The sequence below is a fragment of the Diadema setosum genome, chromosome 22 (assembly GCF_964275005.1).
Source record: "Diadema setosum chromosome 22, eeDiaSeto1, whole genome shotgun sequence".
Classification (NCBI taxonomy): domain Eukaryota; kingdom Metazoa; phylum Echinodermata; class Echinoidea; order Diadematoida; family Diadematidae; genus Diadema; species Diadema setosum.
In genome coordinates this window covers 28,811,149-28,832,231 of record NC_092706.1, presented here as the reverse complement: position 1 = coordinate 28,832,231, position 21,083 = coordinate 28,811,149, and the positions used below count along the sequence as shown (strand labels likewise).

The 21,083-nt window shown below is 39.5% G+C and overlaps 1 protein-coding gene across 1 annotated transcript in view; it reads left to right on the top strand.

Moving 5' to 3' along the window:
- The window catches only part of LOC140245274 (myosin light chain kinase, smooth muscle-like), a 172,134-nt gene that overhangs the window by 18,735 nt on the left and 132,316 nt on the right, over positions 1-21,083 (top strand). The window contains exons 4-7 of the mRNA XM_072324857.1: positions 22-259; positions 1,479-1,582; positions 3,483-3,635; positions 13,924-14,053. Coding sequence (XP_072180958.1) covers positions 22-259; positions 1,479-1,582; positions 3,483-3,635; positions 13,924-14,053 — 625 coding nt within the window. The remainder of the gene's footprint in view (positions 1-21; positions 260-1,478; positions 1,583-3,482; positions 3,636-13,923; positions 14,054-21,083) is intronic.

The window sequence follows — 21,083 nt, the reverse complement described above, 5'->3', positions numbered from 1 at the left end:
TCGCCTCTTCTTTCTTCACAGCATCACCGGCGGCGAGCTGTTCGAGCGCATCGTCGACGACAAGTTCGACCTGACGGAGAGCGAGGTAATCTCGTACATGCGTCAAATCTGCGCCGGGGTCCAGCACATGCATCACCACCACATCCTCCACCTCGACCTCAAGCCCGAGAACATCATGTGCGTGAACCGGACGGGCTTCCAGCTCAAGATCATCGACTTCGGGCTGGCCCGGAAGTACGAGCCCGGCGGCGAAATCAAGGTTTGGAGACGTGCCTCCCCGGAAATCGACCTAAACAAATTAAAAAACAAACAAGCAAATAAACAAACAGACAAACAAACAAACAAACGAACAAAGCTATAACTGTAATATTTAATTTGTTTTGTAGAATCGGCTTCTTGCCGTTCTCTTCTGCTTTGTTCTCCACTCATCTCCCTTCAGTGACGTCACTCCCTCCAATGACGTCACTCACTTGGTGTATGAATACAAACTACTACTCACATTCGGCATTCATTTCGCTGTGTTCATTATTTGTACATTTCATCCAATCATGCCTTGCATGGCAGTAAGCATACTGTGACACCTGCTCATTCAAAGGAAAGCAATCTTCATTTGCAGAATCAATGATTTATGTTTTTTTTTTTTTTTCATAACGTTTTTCGTACCAAACCCCACTCCCCCTTCTTATTTCTCATTATACTTGATGGTATATATTGACGTCAACAAGAAAAATAAAATCAAACAATCATATTAAAGGGGCATGACGACGACTTAAGCCTTCGAATGAAATAAACAAGAAAATACAATTGATATTTTCGAGTCCTCAGGAAAATCAAGGGAGTCAGATTTTTAAAGACCTCATCTCCTTGATCAGTTTGACATTCAAACTAGCATTCACAGGAGAGTGCTTATCCTCTCAAACCTGTAATTCGTTCTTTACTGGTAATGAGTTCCCATCGCAGGACATCCCATCGCTCTTGAAGATTGAAGAAAAAAAAAAGACACACACAACTTGTTGATATCAAATGGTATATCTTAGTGCAACAAATAGTGTATCTGCTGGCTTAGAAAAGTAAACATTTGCCATTCTCATTATCTTTCTGTATTTGTACAGAATGACTTTGCAAAGTCGAGATATAACAATGAAATATTGTAAGTTCGAAGTGCTCTAAGTATGCCAAACCCACCGTTTAATCAAAATATATAATCAATGGAAGCTTGTAGTACCCTTATTATAAAGTGATAACGTAACAGAATCTGTGAAGATAAATTTAACAGGTGGAGGAGCCGTTCTCAGCTGCACTTAGTCACTTAATTTTACAACTCGTAAGTAAATGCAGTGCAAGCTAAACTCACTTCATCTTTTTTAACCATGTAACTGAACACGACGGTGTCATAACTCCGTTGGAAAGGGTTATATATCTCATTTATCTCATTTATACTAACGATATAAACTGCCGGACAAATTCGTTCTACGCAGGTTCTTTGCGGCACCCCTGAGTTTGTGGCCCCGGAAGTGGTGAGCTACGAGGCCATCGCTCACCCGACGGACATGTGGAGCGTGGGTGTCATCTGCTACATCTTGTAAGTTTGACATTTTTGTACATTATTGTGCTGGCATCTTTTCAGTTTCCCAGGTATAGTGAAAAAGGTCAAATCAAGGCAACAGATAACTTTGATTGAATTTGAGGGATAGTGCGAACACACCTCAGCAGTGTGCTCAGAAAAGTTTCGACAACATGAACATCGGCAAGCTATCAAAATTGGATTCTATAGACCTGAAAAGAGTATGCGGTATATTGTGGTATGTGAGTAAAGGATGCATAAGGTACATTCTATAATTTGATATCTTTGTTGATAAATACATAGTTATCACTTCACACGAATACAAGAAAATAGAAAGGAAAAACAAAACAAACAAGTCAACGTCTTTGTTATCCATACATAGCAACAAATATGCGGAAGTGACGTCATAATCATGTGAACAAGGCGGTTTTTTGTTGTTGTTTTTTAGTTATTTGGCGCCATGTTGAATGACTTTCGCTGGCGGTCAAAGGTATCTCACGTCTCTCTTAAATTTTTGATTTCATTCAAACTCTCGCTGATCAGTCGTCGTTTGCTTTCACCAATATTTTCAATCGTTTCTCTATGATATACATAATTTTCTTTTTATTGTCAATTATAGGGTTTTTGACCTCCGCAGAAGAGAACATCTTTGATTGCTACGCTGTAACATGATCACATAATATCCATACACTAAAGTATTAAAAAATGTCAAACCAAAGTCTCCAACATGCGCGAAATGTCTCCGGCAGAATTCTGCACCTCAAGACAGAAGAAGTGATTACAAACTCTGGTGGTCTCCCCGAGGGAATGTAATTCAACCAAAATCCGAATTTTAACTGCCCCAAGTGCCATCTGCCACCATATTATCATCATAAAACCATGCATGTTTCATAAATGTCGGGGAAGGGGTCATTCGTTATCGCAAAGCTGTCAGCGGTTTTCGCGGATGAATGGAGGACCCTATCAGCGTTGCCATTGAGATCTTTACAAAGCTTTTACGATCACCTTCATCTTGTGTGCTCAAGCTCTTGAATGTTGAGCACAATTATGGGACATAAATGCATATATAATCTTGAATGTTGAGCACAGTGTAGGACATAATTGCATGTTCCAATGCGTCAACATTGACGAAAAAACAAACCAATCCTGGGTTCCTGCATTGTTATTATCACCGCCTGTAAACTAGGGTCATGCTTTGCCATTATGACGCAACTATAGTAGAAGTAGAACCTTTCGTATGTACTCACTTACATTTAATCACATTTTTTTTTTTTTTTTTTTGCTGAGGCAGTTAGTTTTATCTTTTTACCTTTTTCACTTAGTATAGAGTGAAATCAAAACCACTGAGGAATCTTTGTTCTTTTAAGTTTATAATATGTTTTCTCATGTGCAATAGAACCTGTAAGTCCGGTACCATCCACTGCAGTGTACACTTTTTACTTTGAGGGAAAAATGTCATCAGTTTCTGAAATGCGAGGAGAAGGGTACACAGAATAACCCAAAGTGAACAAGCATTGGTGAAACTCGGACGGTTATTTATGATAATTATCATAGGCTCTATCAGGGCATTCTGCAGTCACCGTGTTCGACAAGAGCAGAGCACTTGCATATTTCCATCGCAAAGTTTACCAACCACACACCTTCCCGATGGTTTCTCAGAAGCTTGCCAGACTACTCAACTATTCATGCACATACAATAAACCTAAGCCCATCAGCTGTGGAGGGTACCATACTCGAGAAAGACCGAAATATTTACAGTCAGGAATGTTCATAGATGTTTGGGACACAGAAATGCAGAAACGCGTTGAAGACGAAAAGTAGTTCTGTCTGTTGCAATATGATGACCAACACAGTACGTCATTCTCAAGAGTTACTGGTGATGACCCCAGATATTCACCGAATACCTTTAATCCCTCAGGCTCAGCGGTCTCTCGCCCTTCATGGGCGACAATGACAACGATACTCTCAACAACGTGACCGTGGGCGATTGGGACTTTGACGACGAAGTCTTCGACAACATCTCCTGTCAAGCAAAGGATTTCATCTCAAGTTTGCTTATCAAGGATATGAGGTAAGGTTGAAATTCGAAAAAAAAAAACAACAACAACAAATAAACAAACAAACAAATCTGAACTTCCACCAAACTTTATATTTGACTTGCTAGCTTTTATTCACTACTGTGGACTTTTTCAAACCGAATGATTCTTGTCACACTTCTCGTGCCTGGCTGGTTGTGGACGAAAGCCAGTTAAACGATAATAAAGGTTTGGTTATTGTGATATATCTTCCCCAATCGATGAGTGTTTCCAACATCGATGTATATCCCGTCTTTAGATTTAGCAGAACTTTCGACGATAGAAGGCGCTATTCTACTCTTCCTCTTATCACGACCCTGGATTTGGTCACAATAAAAGTATAAGTTGTACATAATAAAAGTAATAAAAAAAAGCAACACTCACACATTTTGAAACAATCTGTGGGACAGACAAACCAGGCAGATATAATGTAAGAAGATGGGGAAAACAAACTAGAATAGATCCAGAGCCAGCAAAGAAGGAAATCGGAATGATGTTGGAAATAACGATTTGGAGACTATTTTCTCACATGTCTGCGCTAATTTGTTGTCTTTTAGGCTTTTAAAGTAAAATATTGACTCTGAAAATATCAATACAGTAAGAGCGCAAAAAGTAGAATAAACAAGGTGAAATAAAAGGTAAAGAGTGAAAGCACGCTTCTTCCTTTGCCAAAGGTACATTCACCTTAATGTTTCTGTACCGTAACTTCTATAGGACTCTTGTGACTAGCGGTGACCCGTGACCATACTCACCAATGCGAGATTGAGTAATAGCGCCATCTATGTTTGTTTATCGCAAAATGTGAGAACGGGCAGATATGAAGATACCAATGAGCTCATGTAATAAAACAGACAGCCGATGACAGATGGTTCACAAGAAATACGACTTAAAGTAATATGCAAGGACAAAGATGCACCATTTAATTGCTGTCGTTATCTTTATGCGCTGACCTTAGCAATCATTGCCCTTTCTACTACTCTTAAAAGAATTATCTTTTCCCCTGTTTTGTGCGCATTTTTGTTTATTGATTTCAAATTTTATTAACCTCTGGATCAAGTCTACGTTGAAGAACACATGTCCTTTACGCTGACTACTCCTTTCGCGTTTTATATTGACTACATATGTTTGTTGTGTTTTGTTTTGTTTCGTTTTGTTTTCCAAGCGCAATTTGAGGATAGTTGGGAAGTTGCTCTTTTAATGAATATTTAGGCCTATGATATACAAATAATGACTGCTATGAGGGGCACAGTTGAAATTATGGTTTTCACATCACCGAGGACCTACATAATTTTAACTGTGCCCCGAATATCAAGCTGTCATTATTTGTTTTATGTACCGAAAATATAGATTCCGAAATATGGATACCGAAAATATAGATTCTAGTCTCTTTTACAGCACTCGTAATCAACGCTGATCGACAGCGCGGCGGTCATATCATTGGTGCGTACATATGGGTGATCTATGTGTACGGGGTTGCGACTGTCTCCAAACCTATTTACAGGGCACAGTTGATTCTATGCCCCGGGCACAGTAAATCATGACGTCATTTTGATCAAAAATGGGGCACAGCTATTTTCATGAATCCACTTTTAGCCAATCAGATGAGGGGAATCTATTATGTGGTATAATAAAAAAGGATATTATCACTGGTGGTGAACAAACCAGTTAATATGCATAATACCGGTATGTGTACATCCTTCATCGTCAGTAATATTGATTCTCGTAGTCTATAGTTACTGGCAGAATATGGAGATATGGAGCAGAGGCTAGTTAAGTCATTGTACTTGGGAGATTGAGTTCTTGTCTGTAAGCCTGATTATACGTCTGCATTTTATCCATTTATTTATTTTCTAACGTCAACCCTCCCCAGTGATCTGGCAAAGATGGAGCCGAGTGCTCTAAGTTTGAAACAGAGTAGGGCAGTGGAAATCACAGCGTCAAAGAGTCGATTTGCATTATTGGTTTCAGCAGCGTTGTATCGGGCTGAAAATTGCTCTGTACAGAATTCGGCTGTGTATTACATACGTAGTTCTTGTCACTTAGCTGTCTGCGACCCCACGATGGACTGAGGCAAAAGACTCTGTCTGGGAGGAAATTCAGCTCAGAACTGACCCTGGATGTAAATGATGAATGTTTCACGGGAATGGGGAAAAAACAATCCGGACCTATCTTATCTTGTGGCTCAGACTCTTCCGTAACTTGCCCGCTGTGCATTGCGGCGTCTCGAGCTGATCATATTTCTTCATGTTGAGATATCTTCGCAGAATATTTTACACTCCCTACTTTGTCCTAGGCATGATCATTTTGGGTCTGTCCTTATATAGATGTATCGACATGCATACATACATACATACATATATACATACATACATACAACCATAAGAGTAAATTCATACATACATACATACACACATACATACATACACATACATACATACCTACATACATACACAAGCCTATATACAGAGAGACAGACAGACACACAGACAGACAGACAGATACATAGATAGGGGAGGGGACACATACAAGAACAAACACAGTGCCCCAGTAGACCGAATTCATCTGATTCGCATGAACATACGAGGGAGTTATAAAATGCGTTCTTCTTTAATAGTAAAGGCAGACGTGCCTCTTTAGGAAATATGAATATGATACCATCATTATTTAAGGCACTGAACTTTGTTCCATTATAATTGGAGTAGTCTTTGTCTTTCAAGCTTTTGAAACAGCTGTCCACCAATTAACGTAAAATGCACGAAATTGCGAGAGCCATGTATATACGATTTATGCAGTATGAATACAATGCATTGTCGTTGGTGCTTGCATGAACACAAAACAAGTTTATATTATTTTTTCGCTGCGTTTCCTGTTTTTAGTTTTGTCTCGGCAATTCTGTTAGGCTATCATCACATCTTTTCTGTTTTTTTTTTTGTTGTTTTTTTTTTGTTGTTGTTTTTTTTTGTTGTTGTTGTTGATTAACTCTGTAAGATTGTCGGAGTATATAGACTACCCCAACCGTTCCGCATGCGAGGGAACGAATGTCGATTAATCACATAATATTTCTGGGTAGTAGACTACGAGAACAGGATGCTACGCTTACAACATTTATCTCAACTTCCAAAACATCGGGAAGAAAATGTGGGCTTTTCTATACAGTACTGGAATGCATGCACGGATATGTCTACGTGTTAAATTTTGCTTTAAATAGTCGGCCATATTATTGTTTGTCGGAGAAAATCTCGGAGGGGCTTCAGTTCGATTCGGGCGGATCTCATGGGAATTGATTGTCTATGCCAACATGAACCAGATAGGGTGCCTGCCCTGCACCTCTGGGTCGCCTGCAAGGGGCAGGAAGAGGGTTGACTCATAGCCACTGATGTTCAAGGCGCTAGTTTAAAGGTACCATTTCGAGTCTTTTTTTTTCTCTTCTTCTCTCCCTCCTTCCTCTCTCTCTCTCTGTCGCTCTTTCTCTTTCTTTCTCTCTCTGATATTTTGTATGTCTTTTTTTTAAGTGTAGCTGCAGGATTAGGTTGAAAAATATCAATTACACGATAAGTTAAACGGCTAAGTACTGTTTTCAAATCATGAGGTCAGAAATGCCATGATTGTAATACCTTCGAGCTACGCCTCATGGTAATACATGTACTAATACATACTGTATAAAGTGTATTCCCGAGTGTCTATGGCAGGAGATACATAAAGATGCTGGGTACTTCCATGTAAAAGTTCGACAGATACGCATATTTTCACATCATGCTCCATTTATACAGGGCTCCACACTAACTTTTATTTTTGGTGGCCCAAAGGCAAACATCCGACCTTTTTTGGTGGCCCGATCAGGCCACCAAATTCTTCATTTCTGAAATTTTGGTGGCCCGACGTGCGTTTTTGGTGGCCCCGGGCCACCGGGCCACCGTTAGTGTCGAGCCCTGATTTATATCTCACACAGGGGACGGGTTAACAGTACAGACCATTAAAGCCACTCTCCCATTATTTTCGTATTTCATTTTTGTAACATTAGTCTAGGTGTATTGATGCAAACCAGTGTTATTCATGATACCTTGATGTCAAAATGATATGATAACTGTGTCGGTCATCATTGCCTAAAACCCATAATATTTATGACAGGTGGTAGCCTATAGTGTAATGTCATCTTGGTCAGAAAAGTGACATGTCACTAAATTTTAATTTCTTTCTTCTACAAAATACATGCTAATACTAACACGCTGTTAATAATAATATTACTATATTGGAGGGAAGATTCAATGCAGTTGATTTCGTTCAGAGAGCGGCATTCGTTTCCAGAAGAGTCTTCCCCCAAAGAGGAAGAAATTTTGAATGAAAGTGGATGAAATGAGAACAACTGAGTGAAAGACAAAGTCAAAATGAAGAACATACTGTTCGACTGTCCGCGAGTCTACTGAAGAGAATCTTCTATGGTCATGTTAAAGGAATCTACCGCTGTCATGTCACTTAGGATATTTCTTACGTCACACTTCCCCATGCATTGCCATGTCTTTCATAATATCTGCACAGACACACGCTCTTCACGACACTGCTCTAGATATTATCTAGGTCATTGTGTTTTAAAGCATCACCCCGGGCAAAGGAAGTCAATTCGTGTGTGCGAATTCAAGAAAAATCACATTTCTGGACCATTTTGTAAGCAAAGCAAAGGAAAAGCGTGCTACACGAGGGCTTTCGTGGTCACTACCGTAACGAAGATGATTATTTTCGGCATCCCTGTGGGGCGCAAAATTTCTCTGCTGTTAATCCTACCTATGTGATTTCACTGTTATATTCGCTGTTATATCGCGTTCGTCTGATGTTGCGTTTTTGTTGTTGTTGTTGTTGTTGTTGTAGTTTTTTTTTGTGTTCTACATCTGGCTGTAGTTTATTTTTTGACTTTCTTAGTGCCATTGTCCTCTCGACTTTCACAGACACTGCTCCTGGCTACGCTTATTCTCACTGTGCATCTTTGAAGACCCCGCATAAGTTCAGGGGGTTGTAGACAAATCGAGACGGCTATCCATCGGGAGAGTCGGTTTGGCGAGTGAGACTTTGGACGTGACTTCCTCGCTGCGTTCATCCAGGTGTATAGGGCTAGCCTAGCTTTCATGCTGTTTGGTGTTTTGTTATGCCTCATCCTCCCATGCTTCTTCGATAATATGGGCCGCCGTTTTTGGTGGGGAGGTTCAGCCTAGGCCACCGTGAAGATGATCTTGTGAAGGAGTTCATATGGGAATGAATTGCATGGACATAAAGATATGGCGTGGACTTTAACTTCAAGATTGATGGAAATCCCAAAGAAATGGCATCTTATAGTTTAACAGTTGTTTATTTCAGTTTAACAGCCTATAGCTTTGAAAAGAGACTAATCCTTAGCATTTTTCACTTCATCTTTCATCTCTTTCCTTACCTGCTTCGAGCTCTTTTTTGAAACATTCGCGATCAGTTGGGAATAGGCCGTTTTTTTATCGCACAGTTTATCCGGAAACACACCTACGTGGAGAAAAGTTAGTGATGAGTCTATTCATCTTTTTGGCGCACTCATAGATTAAAACTGGCCGTATTGTCACTATTCTTTTCGGGGGGGGGGGGGATGGTTAGAAGGAGGGGAAGGAAGGTGGTACTCGACCTTGATTGATTCAGAGACTCCTATACATTGTAGCTGCTGAGCCACAAGTCTTTCCTTTAATACGCCCAAATAAGATAACAGTCATTCTTTTGTGCATCCTGGATGTTTTGTGCTTCCAACACAGTACTAGTATTGTGCCACTTTCCCGTTATAATGATGTAAGTATACATCCTGTGAGATTAAAACTTATTAATCCATCTGATGTTTCGTATACTGCCTCCGGTCCATACCAGGAAAGATTCAGGTTTGAAACGATAATCACCCGGTATTGTTTTGAGAGACATTGTCTTGTGGAAGTCTTTTTGGTGCTCATCAGAAACTCGGCGCGTTCTTCAAAAACATATTCTTTTACTTTTATTTCATGTGGAGCAATCTCTTTGAAAACGGCATGAAGCAGTTCTTTCAGGATTATCCCGGGGATGACTGGGTGGAATTGCTGGGCATTAGTAATTGAAGAAACAAACAGAAATAGATTATAATGTGCGCTGATGGTTGATGAGTTGATATGTCAGAGGCGACTGCTGAGTGACGGACGCGAAGACACTTGTCATTCGTTTCCCCATGCATCATATCAACACACGTGGTATTTCTTGTAACCATGGCAACCCTGAGTCACGACTACCCTAGCGGCAACGGGAAAACCACTCGATCTGTATCAGTTGCGACGTGCTGAGATCTTGAATTCAGGAGCTGAAGAGAAGAAGTATTAGCCGAGCGGTGGTTATCGTTCTCGTAACCTGGGACAGTTTATAGCGAACACTTTGAACGCAAATATTTGTATTATGTTCATCTAATTATATTTATAGTCGACCTGATTAAATGCAGCGGACTTTTATCTTTATCTATTCGATCATAGTTACCTGACATGCCGGTATTTTCTTCACAACCCCCAAAGCCCAGAGCTCTTTTTAATTCACACCTATCTCAACCAGATGGTAAAGATAGTATTTAGGTTAGCAAGGGAACAGTATACGCCGAGTTAAATTCGTTTCCTGAAAGACAGGCGTCTACGTGATATTTCACACTCTGACCGACCATGACTTTTATCCAACACAAAATGTTGTTGAGCAAAATAAACAGAACAAATGGGAATAACTAGTGGGTGGGTACTGTGCTATTTTTTTTTTATGTGGATACTCTTCCAGTCACCTTGATCAATGTATAGACCTACATTACTTAACTGTTTATTTAAAAATAAGGCTACTTTCATGATGGATAAGAGACAGTCATTTTAGCTGTATCAAAGAGTGAGAGCCACAATAAACACGAGTGATTATAGTGATTATTGATTAACATTATTGAGCGATATTTGTGATTATTGATTATCATCATTATTGCTCGATATTGAAAGTTACTAATCGGTTGCACTAAGTCCCTGAAAATAAACGTGTCTGATTTGATGTAGACCTACACGTACATAAAATATATTATGATTTTATGACGCCCAAGTGAATGAAGTAATCAGGCGTTTAATAATTATGTGTATGTGTATGATTATGGCGATCGTTGTTTCTTGAAAAATCTTCGTGCAAGAAGTAATGGGTACCTGGCAACGCTATAACCTGGGCCCTCAGGTAGAGCAGTGGCAGCACTGAAGAGGCTACCCTGGATAAATACACGACATGTAAGACATTATCAATATAATGACGTGCCCTAATATTGTTTGCTATGGTACTCATTACACGAATCTTTGACTCATATCTCGTACATGAATGCATGAATTTATGATGTTCGCGGTGCTTGTGGTTAGGGCAAACATGATTGATGAGTCACTCAGCAGCCCAAAGAAATAATGAGGATAAATGTTGTCTCGCTATGTTCACCCTGTTCAGACTGGGTTATTGTAGATCACATGAAGCGCAGTGGCGGATCTAGGGGGGGGGGGGTAGGGCATTTAACCCCTTGGGCTGCTAAGTGGAAATGTGATGTGCACAGAAAAATGTTACCGTGTGAGCAGACCCACACAATGCTCCCAGCGTTCTGTCTCAGGCTATTTTTTTTTTTGTTACATTTTTTGCTTCTCAATACCCATCGTCATGGTCACCGCCCCCCCCCCCCCTTAGCAAAAAGCTAGATCCGCCCCTTCAGAGTGAGAGAGAGATAGGGGAGATGGGGAGGGGGTAGGAAGGGAAGAGGATGGGAGGGGAGAAGGGGGGGGGGAGAGAGAGAGGGAGAGAGGGTACACACGTACCTGTACCCCTATGTTCTCGATCCAACGAGGAATGGTTGACGTGGAATTTGCTACTCGCAGAGGAACGCAAGAGTATCGATGCATTATACTTACTGTCTGTAAGTAATTGTTCCATATGTTATCCCCATTTGTGCATATACCATTTTCAGTCAGTGGACTATTTTCAAAGTTAGTGTATCTTGTCATAGCGATGTCAACATCACGATATGGCAAGTGTATGGGCAGACCCTGTGTCCATTACAGGGGTGTGAATTGTTTTTCCTATTCTCTATCATCGTATTGCCACGTATTGGTAATAGTTGTTGCATTGGAAATCAATTTTCCTTCAATCATAGTGATACACAAGCCAGTAGAGGGCGTGGTAGGCAATCAGCAGTCATAATATACCATGGAATGTATCTCATGATCTTGGCACCAACCCTGGGCTGATTTTCAACCCAAAGTTTTTTAAAGAGATACGTAAGGCATGAGAACGCAGAAAATTGAGGGATCGATAACAAATCATAACTTTAATGGCAGCCGCATTACAGTCAGTGATTCTATACTTCTTGAAAGTTTACTGTTATGATAGTTATAAGCAGAAGGAACTTTACTTGTTTCTCGTTAGGAGATGTCATTCGTCCATTACGTACATGTCCCGTATTTCATTATGAAAACGATTTTGAATATCGATGGTATCATTTTTGACATGAGTATAGATGAGCACATAATTTTATCAAAAAACCGGTTGATAATCTGTGCACCGTGCTTTATCATTAGACTTCAACTGATTTCGCAGATGTTGATTTAAAACCAGAAAATATTTGTTTGTATGTTTGCTTGTTTTTATTGTCTCAAAATATCTGGCACAGCATGAGATTTCTGAAGTGATGAACTAATTGGCAGTCATTATTGTGTTAAATGTGCGTGTTTTTGCGCTCATATTTGCAATGTAAGACAAATGCTATATTCATGGAAAGCTGTAGGATTGACGCGACTGGGGTCTAAGACTACTGAAGGATCAGAGAACTGAGGATAGCAGGCAGGTACAGGGAGGGGGAAAGGAAGCGGGGATGGAGAAGCGTAGGGTCAGAGCGCGGGTGATAATTGGCTGAATGTTGCCCGAGCGAATTCGATATGGCAGCGTGTTAGCTACACAGCACCATTAACCTTCATCTTAACCGTGCACTACAACACAATTGGACAGATGGCCCAGCCCAAATGTGAAGTCATTTGCATGCTCTTTGTTCCTTTAGCAAGGTTATCTTGTTTTCTTTTGCGTATTTCCTTTTAAGTGGGGTATCCCATTGAGAGGCGAATTTTGCGAACGTTGTGAATTCTAGGGAATTCTAGGTTTCGCCAGGACTCTTTAACATTAGCAATCAAAATCGTAAACAATTGCAATCAAATCCACAAACAGTTTTCATTGTCGTGAACGGTTTTTCTTGTCGCAAAGAAATTTTGAACATGTTCAAAATTTCTTTCCGAAAAGAAAAACTGTTTGCGACAATGAAAACTGCTTGCAAATGTGATTGCAATTGCTTACGAATTTGATTGCAACTGCCAAGGAACCCTGAAATTCCCTAGAATTCGCTACGCTCGCAAACATTCGCAACTCCGTGAGATACCCCTTTTAGCCAGTGTAGTGCAGTAAGTAGAAAGTCAGTTCAAGACAAACAATCATTATTTGTACAGTTGAAAGTTTAGTTTCAATTTCTGAAGATTTTCATATTTTATGCCTCAATATTTTTAGGAACAAAAAACAAAGCCTACCAAAATTACCTTAATATCTTTTGCAATATTTTTTTTTTATTTTCCTTTTAATTTTGATCTTGAATGATCACATCGATCACATCGATTGCGAATGAAAAAAAAATGTGATTACATTCTACTAGACGAACATGTATACCAGCCAAAAACAATCACAAACACAGAGCAAAACGCAACTCCATTCTGTCATGAAATACCCTGAAAATAAAAGAAAGACGTTCAAAGTAATGTCGGAGGAAGGGAGATGGGAACAGTACACATGAAGGAAAAACTTGCCTGGACTTAGCTGTAGGGTTCATTGTGTCAGAATGGTGTACAACTGTGGAACAGATTTATTCATGTCATGATATTTCGGGAGAATGGGAATTAAAGATGCTAAACTCCATCGAGATGTGGAAAGGAATGGGCTTAGGGGACGAAGTGACTCCTATTTTTGATTCCAACCTGCCAGGGCCAATTTGTCGAGGGGTGAAGTAACGGAGTTTCCAGTAGGAGCGCGGGCGAGACTAGCCGCATCCGAAGATGCAGGAAACGCGGTACCTGTGACTCACCCTCCATGGGACCCGAACGCAAACTTTTAACCCCCTCCCCCACCTCTCTGTCTCTCCGCGTCTATCTCTCTTTTCTTATCGCTCAAGTCTTCCCCGCTCCTCAATGAGCCATTCTCTTAAGGTTGTTTCTCACTCCCATTTTCTCCTCCCCGCAGTAAACGCATGACGGTGGATGAGTGTTTCAGACACCCGTGGCTGAGTGAGATCAGCACCCGAACCAAGGCATGTGAGAACAAGCTGTCGACGGAAAGACATAAGAAGTTCTTGGCTCGACGACGTTGGCAGGTAGGACACTTCTCCTTTTCCCTGATTCCCAATTCCCGATCCCGATTCCCGATTCCCAATTCTCGATTCCCGGTACCCAACTCACGATTTCCGTCACTCTCTCGCAGTGACAGTAATCACGTGATGCGATTTAAGACATTGATCAGCAATGCATCAGCTGCTTTTACGTGCTTATTGTTTTTCACTGCTCTGTTGTTTATATTTTGTCAGTGAAATATTACAAGTTCATAGCTTTTTCTCCTTTTCGAGCACTTGCCACTTTAGGGAAAGATACTCATCGCCTGTTCACAATGAAACACTTACCAAGCTTATCGCACTTTTCCCCGCTTCTATACGGGAACAGATAAAATTGCCTGTGAAAGCAGCCGCCGCCGATGACCTATAACATGTTACCTTTCAATGTCAAAAAATATTCAACAATTACAGGCAACTTTACATTGGATTACGTGCTGAATAATATCTATCGAGTACTTGAGTGTCATTTGTTTAACCCTATGATACGAACAGTGGAGAACACACTCTTACGTAGCTCGTCACTAGCTATTGAAGACGAGTATCCAGATATTAAACAAGTCTAGTGTGTCATGGTCTCTTCATCACGCACCCCCGTTTCCAGCTTTCGAACACGAACAACAAACCGATGTAGAGAGTCATAGAATCAGTTATCCCATGTAATCAGAAAAGCCTCACGTTACGTACTATCGGAGTGCAGTGACTGCAACATGATGATAACAGCACACTTTGATTGCATCAATTAGGGACTATCAGTTATCGGAATGGTCCCATTCGTTAACTTTGTGGTTGTGTTCCTCATGTTTTTTTTTCTTCGTTTAACTGCATCGTTACCGCTAAGTGGTCGACAAGCCACATATCTTATTCAGCATCTTTGTAGGGTGTGTGTGTGTGGGGGGGGGGGGGGGAGGTAGACGAAGTTCATTGACCGCTATATAATGAACTTTCAATCACAAGCTTGCTGCGGATTTTCTGGTGTCGTGTAAGCTTTATCTTCGGCAATGCGTGCAGGAATTTGGTTGATCATCGGTTACCTTTTCCCCATGAGCTCGGCATCGAAAAAAAAAATGATAATCGTGTCGGCTTTGGACGAGCTTTGGAATGGATAAAAAGTGCGATTATCTTGAGCCCCACCCAGCTGGTTCTGGGATTCATACAGGAGGGCAGAGTGGATGACAGATGGCACACCTGTAAAGAACTCTACCATGTTGTACACTGAATACCATTTGTGGGGAAATATAAAAAAAAAAAAACGAAGAAAATGATTGACAGGATAATGAATCAGTGACGCGCACAAGTACGTATTTGTAGGTATGTTTGTTTGCATTTTTTCATACTAATGTCTGTTAGACCCGTAATACAAAGAGATATAAAGATCACAACACGCAGTTTGTCGATAAAGACGTGTCAATACAAATTAATGTAAAAGAAAGAGATGATGGGTAACTGTTTTTCATGTGCATCGATGATAAATACAGCTCGGCCATTTAATAACAGCGTTGTTTGATAACCGAAGATAAATACCAATTACAAGAATATGAAAATCAAAGATAGCTGGCGTTATGATACATGATTATAAAGTAAATGAAAAACTGCACAAAGATATAGATTGATATATTGATTCATTCATTTCTTTGTTGACGGATTTATTCCTTCACAGTGACTACCTGGAACGATGTATGATCTGTATTGTAAGATGATATGGATCTGGATTTTAAATGGACTTTTCCGAATCGAGCAAAAAGTTTCCCCGTCTCTTGTGATGACTATGCACGTCACAAACTTTTTTTTTACGTGCCTGGAATCCGAGGGATCGGAAGGCAATCGAGCGAACTCGGCATTCTACGAGCTTTAGCTATAGTGTGGAGCGAGTTGATTCTTGTCAAAGTTTTGAATGACGTAGCTCGTCAAAAGGTCACATGATGGGTATGTGCATAAAGCAGTAACATCCCATCACGCATTGCTCGAGCTATGCATATTATATCATTAAGTTTTGTTTACGATAACGGTCATGACGATATTGTGAAGATGAAAGTGTTCTTCAGTGAATACCCCAGGTTTGCTGCGCATTTTATAGTAATTAACATCAAAGGTTTAGATTACAAATCTCGCCGTCTGAGTATTTGGTTGTTAGATATTGAATATTTTGATGAGATGCGACTGTCTGTCTGTTTGAGACACGTAACTATCTATCCAGTATGGACATGATAGAAGAATTCATTATCAACTGTCAATGAATCGCTGACAGCTTGTGGTTGTGAGTCAAATGTAGGAGATCTGTATGATTCAGCGATGTAAACGGCATTGAACCGTGTACGATTCAACGGACACGGATGCGTCATGGTGGTATAAGGTATTTACCTAATCTCTACAAACAATACAGAAAAAACCTTTTCTATGATTCATTGAATCATTGTTTAATCGTATTGATATCATATCAACATGAGCATGACACTGATGACGAATTAATGTGCGATACATTGGGGTAGGATGACTAGCTTGCTCGTGGCGGGCAGTAGAGAATACATACAGCAGTTGTTCTTCATCCATTCAATGTTCCAACATGGCGTCAGCGTAATGTTCTTCTTTCAGCGAAAGTTTGCTTGTTTGTGTGTTGTTGTTGTTGTTGTTGTTTTCTGCCGAAATATATTGAGCGGAGATATAATATTCAGCTTCGTGTGCAATCGTAATGCTTGATGGACCTTCGCGTGAAAACCCGCTAATTAAACATCACAAAACCACATAACTGCGCGGTGCACGATCTGCTCCTTAAACGAAATTAATGGAGCCCTATATAATCATGCTCGATCATACGGATTAGCTTACGGCGGAAACCGCGGATTAATTAATCTGAAGTATATGCAATGAATATAAACTCTTAAAATAGTTATACCCTTGTTAGTCTCGTCTTAAAGCAATTCCCGATCTCCAACGGATTTCCATCGGGAAAAACATGAAATGTCAATCATGCGAAATATTGTATTCAAGGTCAAGGTGATTAAATTTATCTTAAGGGCTATATTATTTTAGTGGTCAGACCTAACTTTTTGAACGTGATTTTTTTTTTTCCGTTTGTTTGTGATACAGATGTATAGTGGCAGGTTCCCGTGAGACGCCGAAAGAAAGGCATTTAATGTCGTCGTAGTCTTAGAAAGATAGCTAATATCGTTATATTCACATGACTGATTTTTACGTCGTGTTGTTTAGATGGAAACTGACAAACTGCCCTCCATCGTCACGTAAATAAACACTGATCATTCAGTGTTCGAGTATAATAGCCATGATAAATACCATGGGCATATGTGCATACTCGGGTGGGATTCGAACCCACGAGCTCCTGATTGCTAGACAGGGGTCTTATCCTCTGTTATATGCATCGTTGAGTACACTTCGAAACATCAATATAAACCCCTGAACTTCTCTGGGTTTGGAACATTATCAGAGCACAGTACTTCGGGAGGGAAAGCGTGCAGCTATACACTTAACATGCTTAATACATTGCGGACAGGTGTCATATCCACTATCATAATAGGCCTACATCTATGACATGAATATATTACCGCTGAACTTCTCTAGGTTTGGAACATTATCAGAGCACAGTACTTCGCGAATGAAAGCGTATTGCTAGACAGGTGTCAAATCCAACTATTGCCAGTATATACTCGTACATTGTTGTGAATATACGCTTTGAAACATCAATAAAAAGAAGAATACCTCTGAACCTCTGTGGGTTTGGAGAATAAATCGAAACACGTTACTCCGTGAAGGAAAGCATGCAGCTACACTTCAGACAGACTGCAGACAAACAATATCACCATAGTTTCAATCATTCGAGAATTAACCTACGAAAAAAATAGTCAGCAAACAAAAGAGAAAGTAATTATTAACTGTCCCTTTATCATCATTTCGAGGAGGAAGCCATTAACGTCAGGTTTTATGAATTCGGTCTAGACAAGAAAATAGTCTTTAGATTGAAATTTTCTCAATTAAGCATCTTACATCACATTTTGTTATCATAGAATTTTTTTTTTTTTTAAATAGGATATCAGCAGATTACTTTAGCCTGCGTCGATGAGAAATAATTGAGCAATACATGAGAATTGAGGCCATACAAAGACTACACAGGGCCTATACGAATTGTTATCATTTATATTGTTTGAAAACAATGTGTTTTTTTTATCAATACCTCACATCACTCTCAAAATGAAACTGATTTTGTTTAGAAAGAATGAGAATCATGATTAGTCTTTACATGCCGTTGAGAAAAGACATTTATATCGACAAATTTCATGAGGCAGGATCATTTTGCGTGTTCCTTCAATTAGGAATATCATGTGTTGCAAATTCACGTAATTATATAATATCCGACATAGATGGCGTTAATCATAAATGTAATTGTTGTGCTGAAAGTTATTTTTATCATCACGATTCCACCAGGAGTTACGCATGTTTGTCTGTTTAGTTCCTAGATGAATTAGCGAGACTATTTCAAATTACACAAAATCATTCAGTTGCGAGGCTTTTTATGGCTGAATTGTCATAAAAATACAACAAAACGGGAAGAAGTTCTGATTCAATCTGTAGATTCCGTGACATCAAATTTCCTGGAGTCATTAAAAGTGAAAATCACGCTGTGCATGGAAGTACGTGGATGAGTTGGCAATAATCATAAAAACATGAAGATTGGTTACATGGTCTAATGCTGTATCATGTATCCAGCGGAGAAAACAGGAACATTAATCGTAATGGATAATGTGATTAATGAAAATAAAAGGATCAAAATAAAACATGAGTCAGAATGATGAACGGAAAACTTTGCAGAATTTTTCATATTTATGATTTGTTCTAGATTATCACAGGGAAACTAGTCAAAAGCGCCTAATTTAAAGAAATGATAGCTCATGATTTATTTGCTTTCGATTTCAAAGCAAATGTGGAAATTAAGATTAAAGGGGAAAGTGTTGGTTTCTCGTATGTCATTTTACAAATTCAATTCAGCAATTGATTCATATTCATACATACTATACGTGTCACGTTTGGGAGTAAACGTTCATTGAAATTCATGATGTGGAGCAAAAGTGATTTAACACTTTTCTCCTTACTTTTTCATCTGTTATGCATCAGCCTACTGGACCAATGTTTAACATTTCACCAAACTTCTTCACATTTTGTTCTTGTTTTTTTTTTTTATAGTCACGTGCAAACTGATTCAGATAATGCAAATATGTCCAATATGAACACTTGGATCTTATTTTGCATATCCTCAAGCGGAATTAATGAATGGATTGTTATTGTAATATTAAATAGTATTGCCATAAATGAGAGTGATTTTTTTTGTTGTTGTTTTGTTTCATTTCATTTTTTCAACTGTACTGGGATCAGCCATGTCAGCCAATGCCTGTCTTTCGGCCAGTCCGTGAATTAAAAGCACATGCATATAAAAGCACAATACAATTACATAACAGAAATACAGTGTACACGTAAAACATGGTCTAATCAGGGTCTAATACATAGTCTAATACATGCACATGTTTGATACAAGAGCAAGAGAGAGAGAGAGAGAGAATGAGAGAAAGAAGATCACGCTATTCCCGCGAGTACACATGTGATTTTACAGGTCATGTTTGGACTTTTACAAAACTGCAACAAAAACAAACCTGTTTTCCTTTAATTTTCAAACAAGGATGTCCATTAATCTGAATTGTAAATATGACCAGGGAGGTCACCTCCCTGATATGACATACGTTAGTCCAAAAGCTGTAGATGTAAATTTCCTTCCAAGTCTGTTCAGGACCAAAGGTGGAAGTTGAATTAGCTTTTGAAATATCGATTTGTAACACATGATTGCCAGAGATAATGAATTAGTGTGACATTCTGTTAGATAATAACCAAAAGCAACCCCTAAAAGAATAAGCCCTAACAAGAACTAGGAAATAAAGCGAAGACACAAACACATCTAGAAAGAGTACCAGCAATAACATTTCATACAGAAATGACCTCTTGCGATGTCAACAACAACCGACAAAAAGCTTTATTTTTGGTCATTCGCGTGATTTAGTTACAGATGTGGTTACTGTCTGACGCACTTTGGGTTACGTCTGAACGGTTGTTCGCTATACTACTTCCTTCGAAGCCCAATTAATGTTTAGCTTTGAGTACAATGTAGGGTGAACCTGCTAATTAATCTTCCCGTGTTTGTAACTTTTTTGATTACCATAGAAATGTGCCACCTGTTTTTGGAGGATATGATATTCCAGTGAATTATGGGGTCTTTCATACATCAACTCGAGTAAGGGCATTGAAGGGTGGACTGTTGGTTCGTTTCTTCTAGTCATACGAGGTAGCATCAGTGCACGTATATCTTCCAGAGTTTTATTGGTTTAAGCAACATTGTGTTATAATTAGGCCTGTAGGGTTAATTGAAAGATTGTTAACACCTTGCGTGACACGGATAGAAACAAATTACATGATGCACAGAACAGGATTTAAAATCACACACACGAAACAACCGTTTTTGGTTTGTCGTTACAATTGATTGTGTGGAGACATCATTGACAAGACAAAGGTTGGGAGAAGAACTCCCATGGGCGATATACCTGATTATGATGTTTATCATTACGGACCGGTCAAAATTCCTTTGGGTTACAAACGACCGCTGGGACCTGTGACAGACAGTAGACAAAAGATGAAATTCAATTTCCCCAGCATCTCCTCCTAAGGGTGCAGCTCCCCTCCCCCTCCCGCTTCTAATTTTGTCTGATCCTACCCAAACCGTATTACCGAGCGCTCTCCTGCTAACATTAGGAATCGTGAATCAAGTTCCTCTGTCATTCTTGTTCTTCACTGTCCTCTATAAAAACAGGATAATAGTCTTGCTCCAAGGAGTTCATATTTAACTTTAAGTTTTGCTATAATTATGTTTAATTCAACTTTAGATAGATAGATAGATAGATAGATAGATAGATAGATAGATAGATAAGTTTTGCTATAATTATGTTTAATTCAACTTTAGATAGAT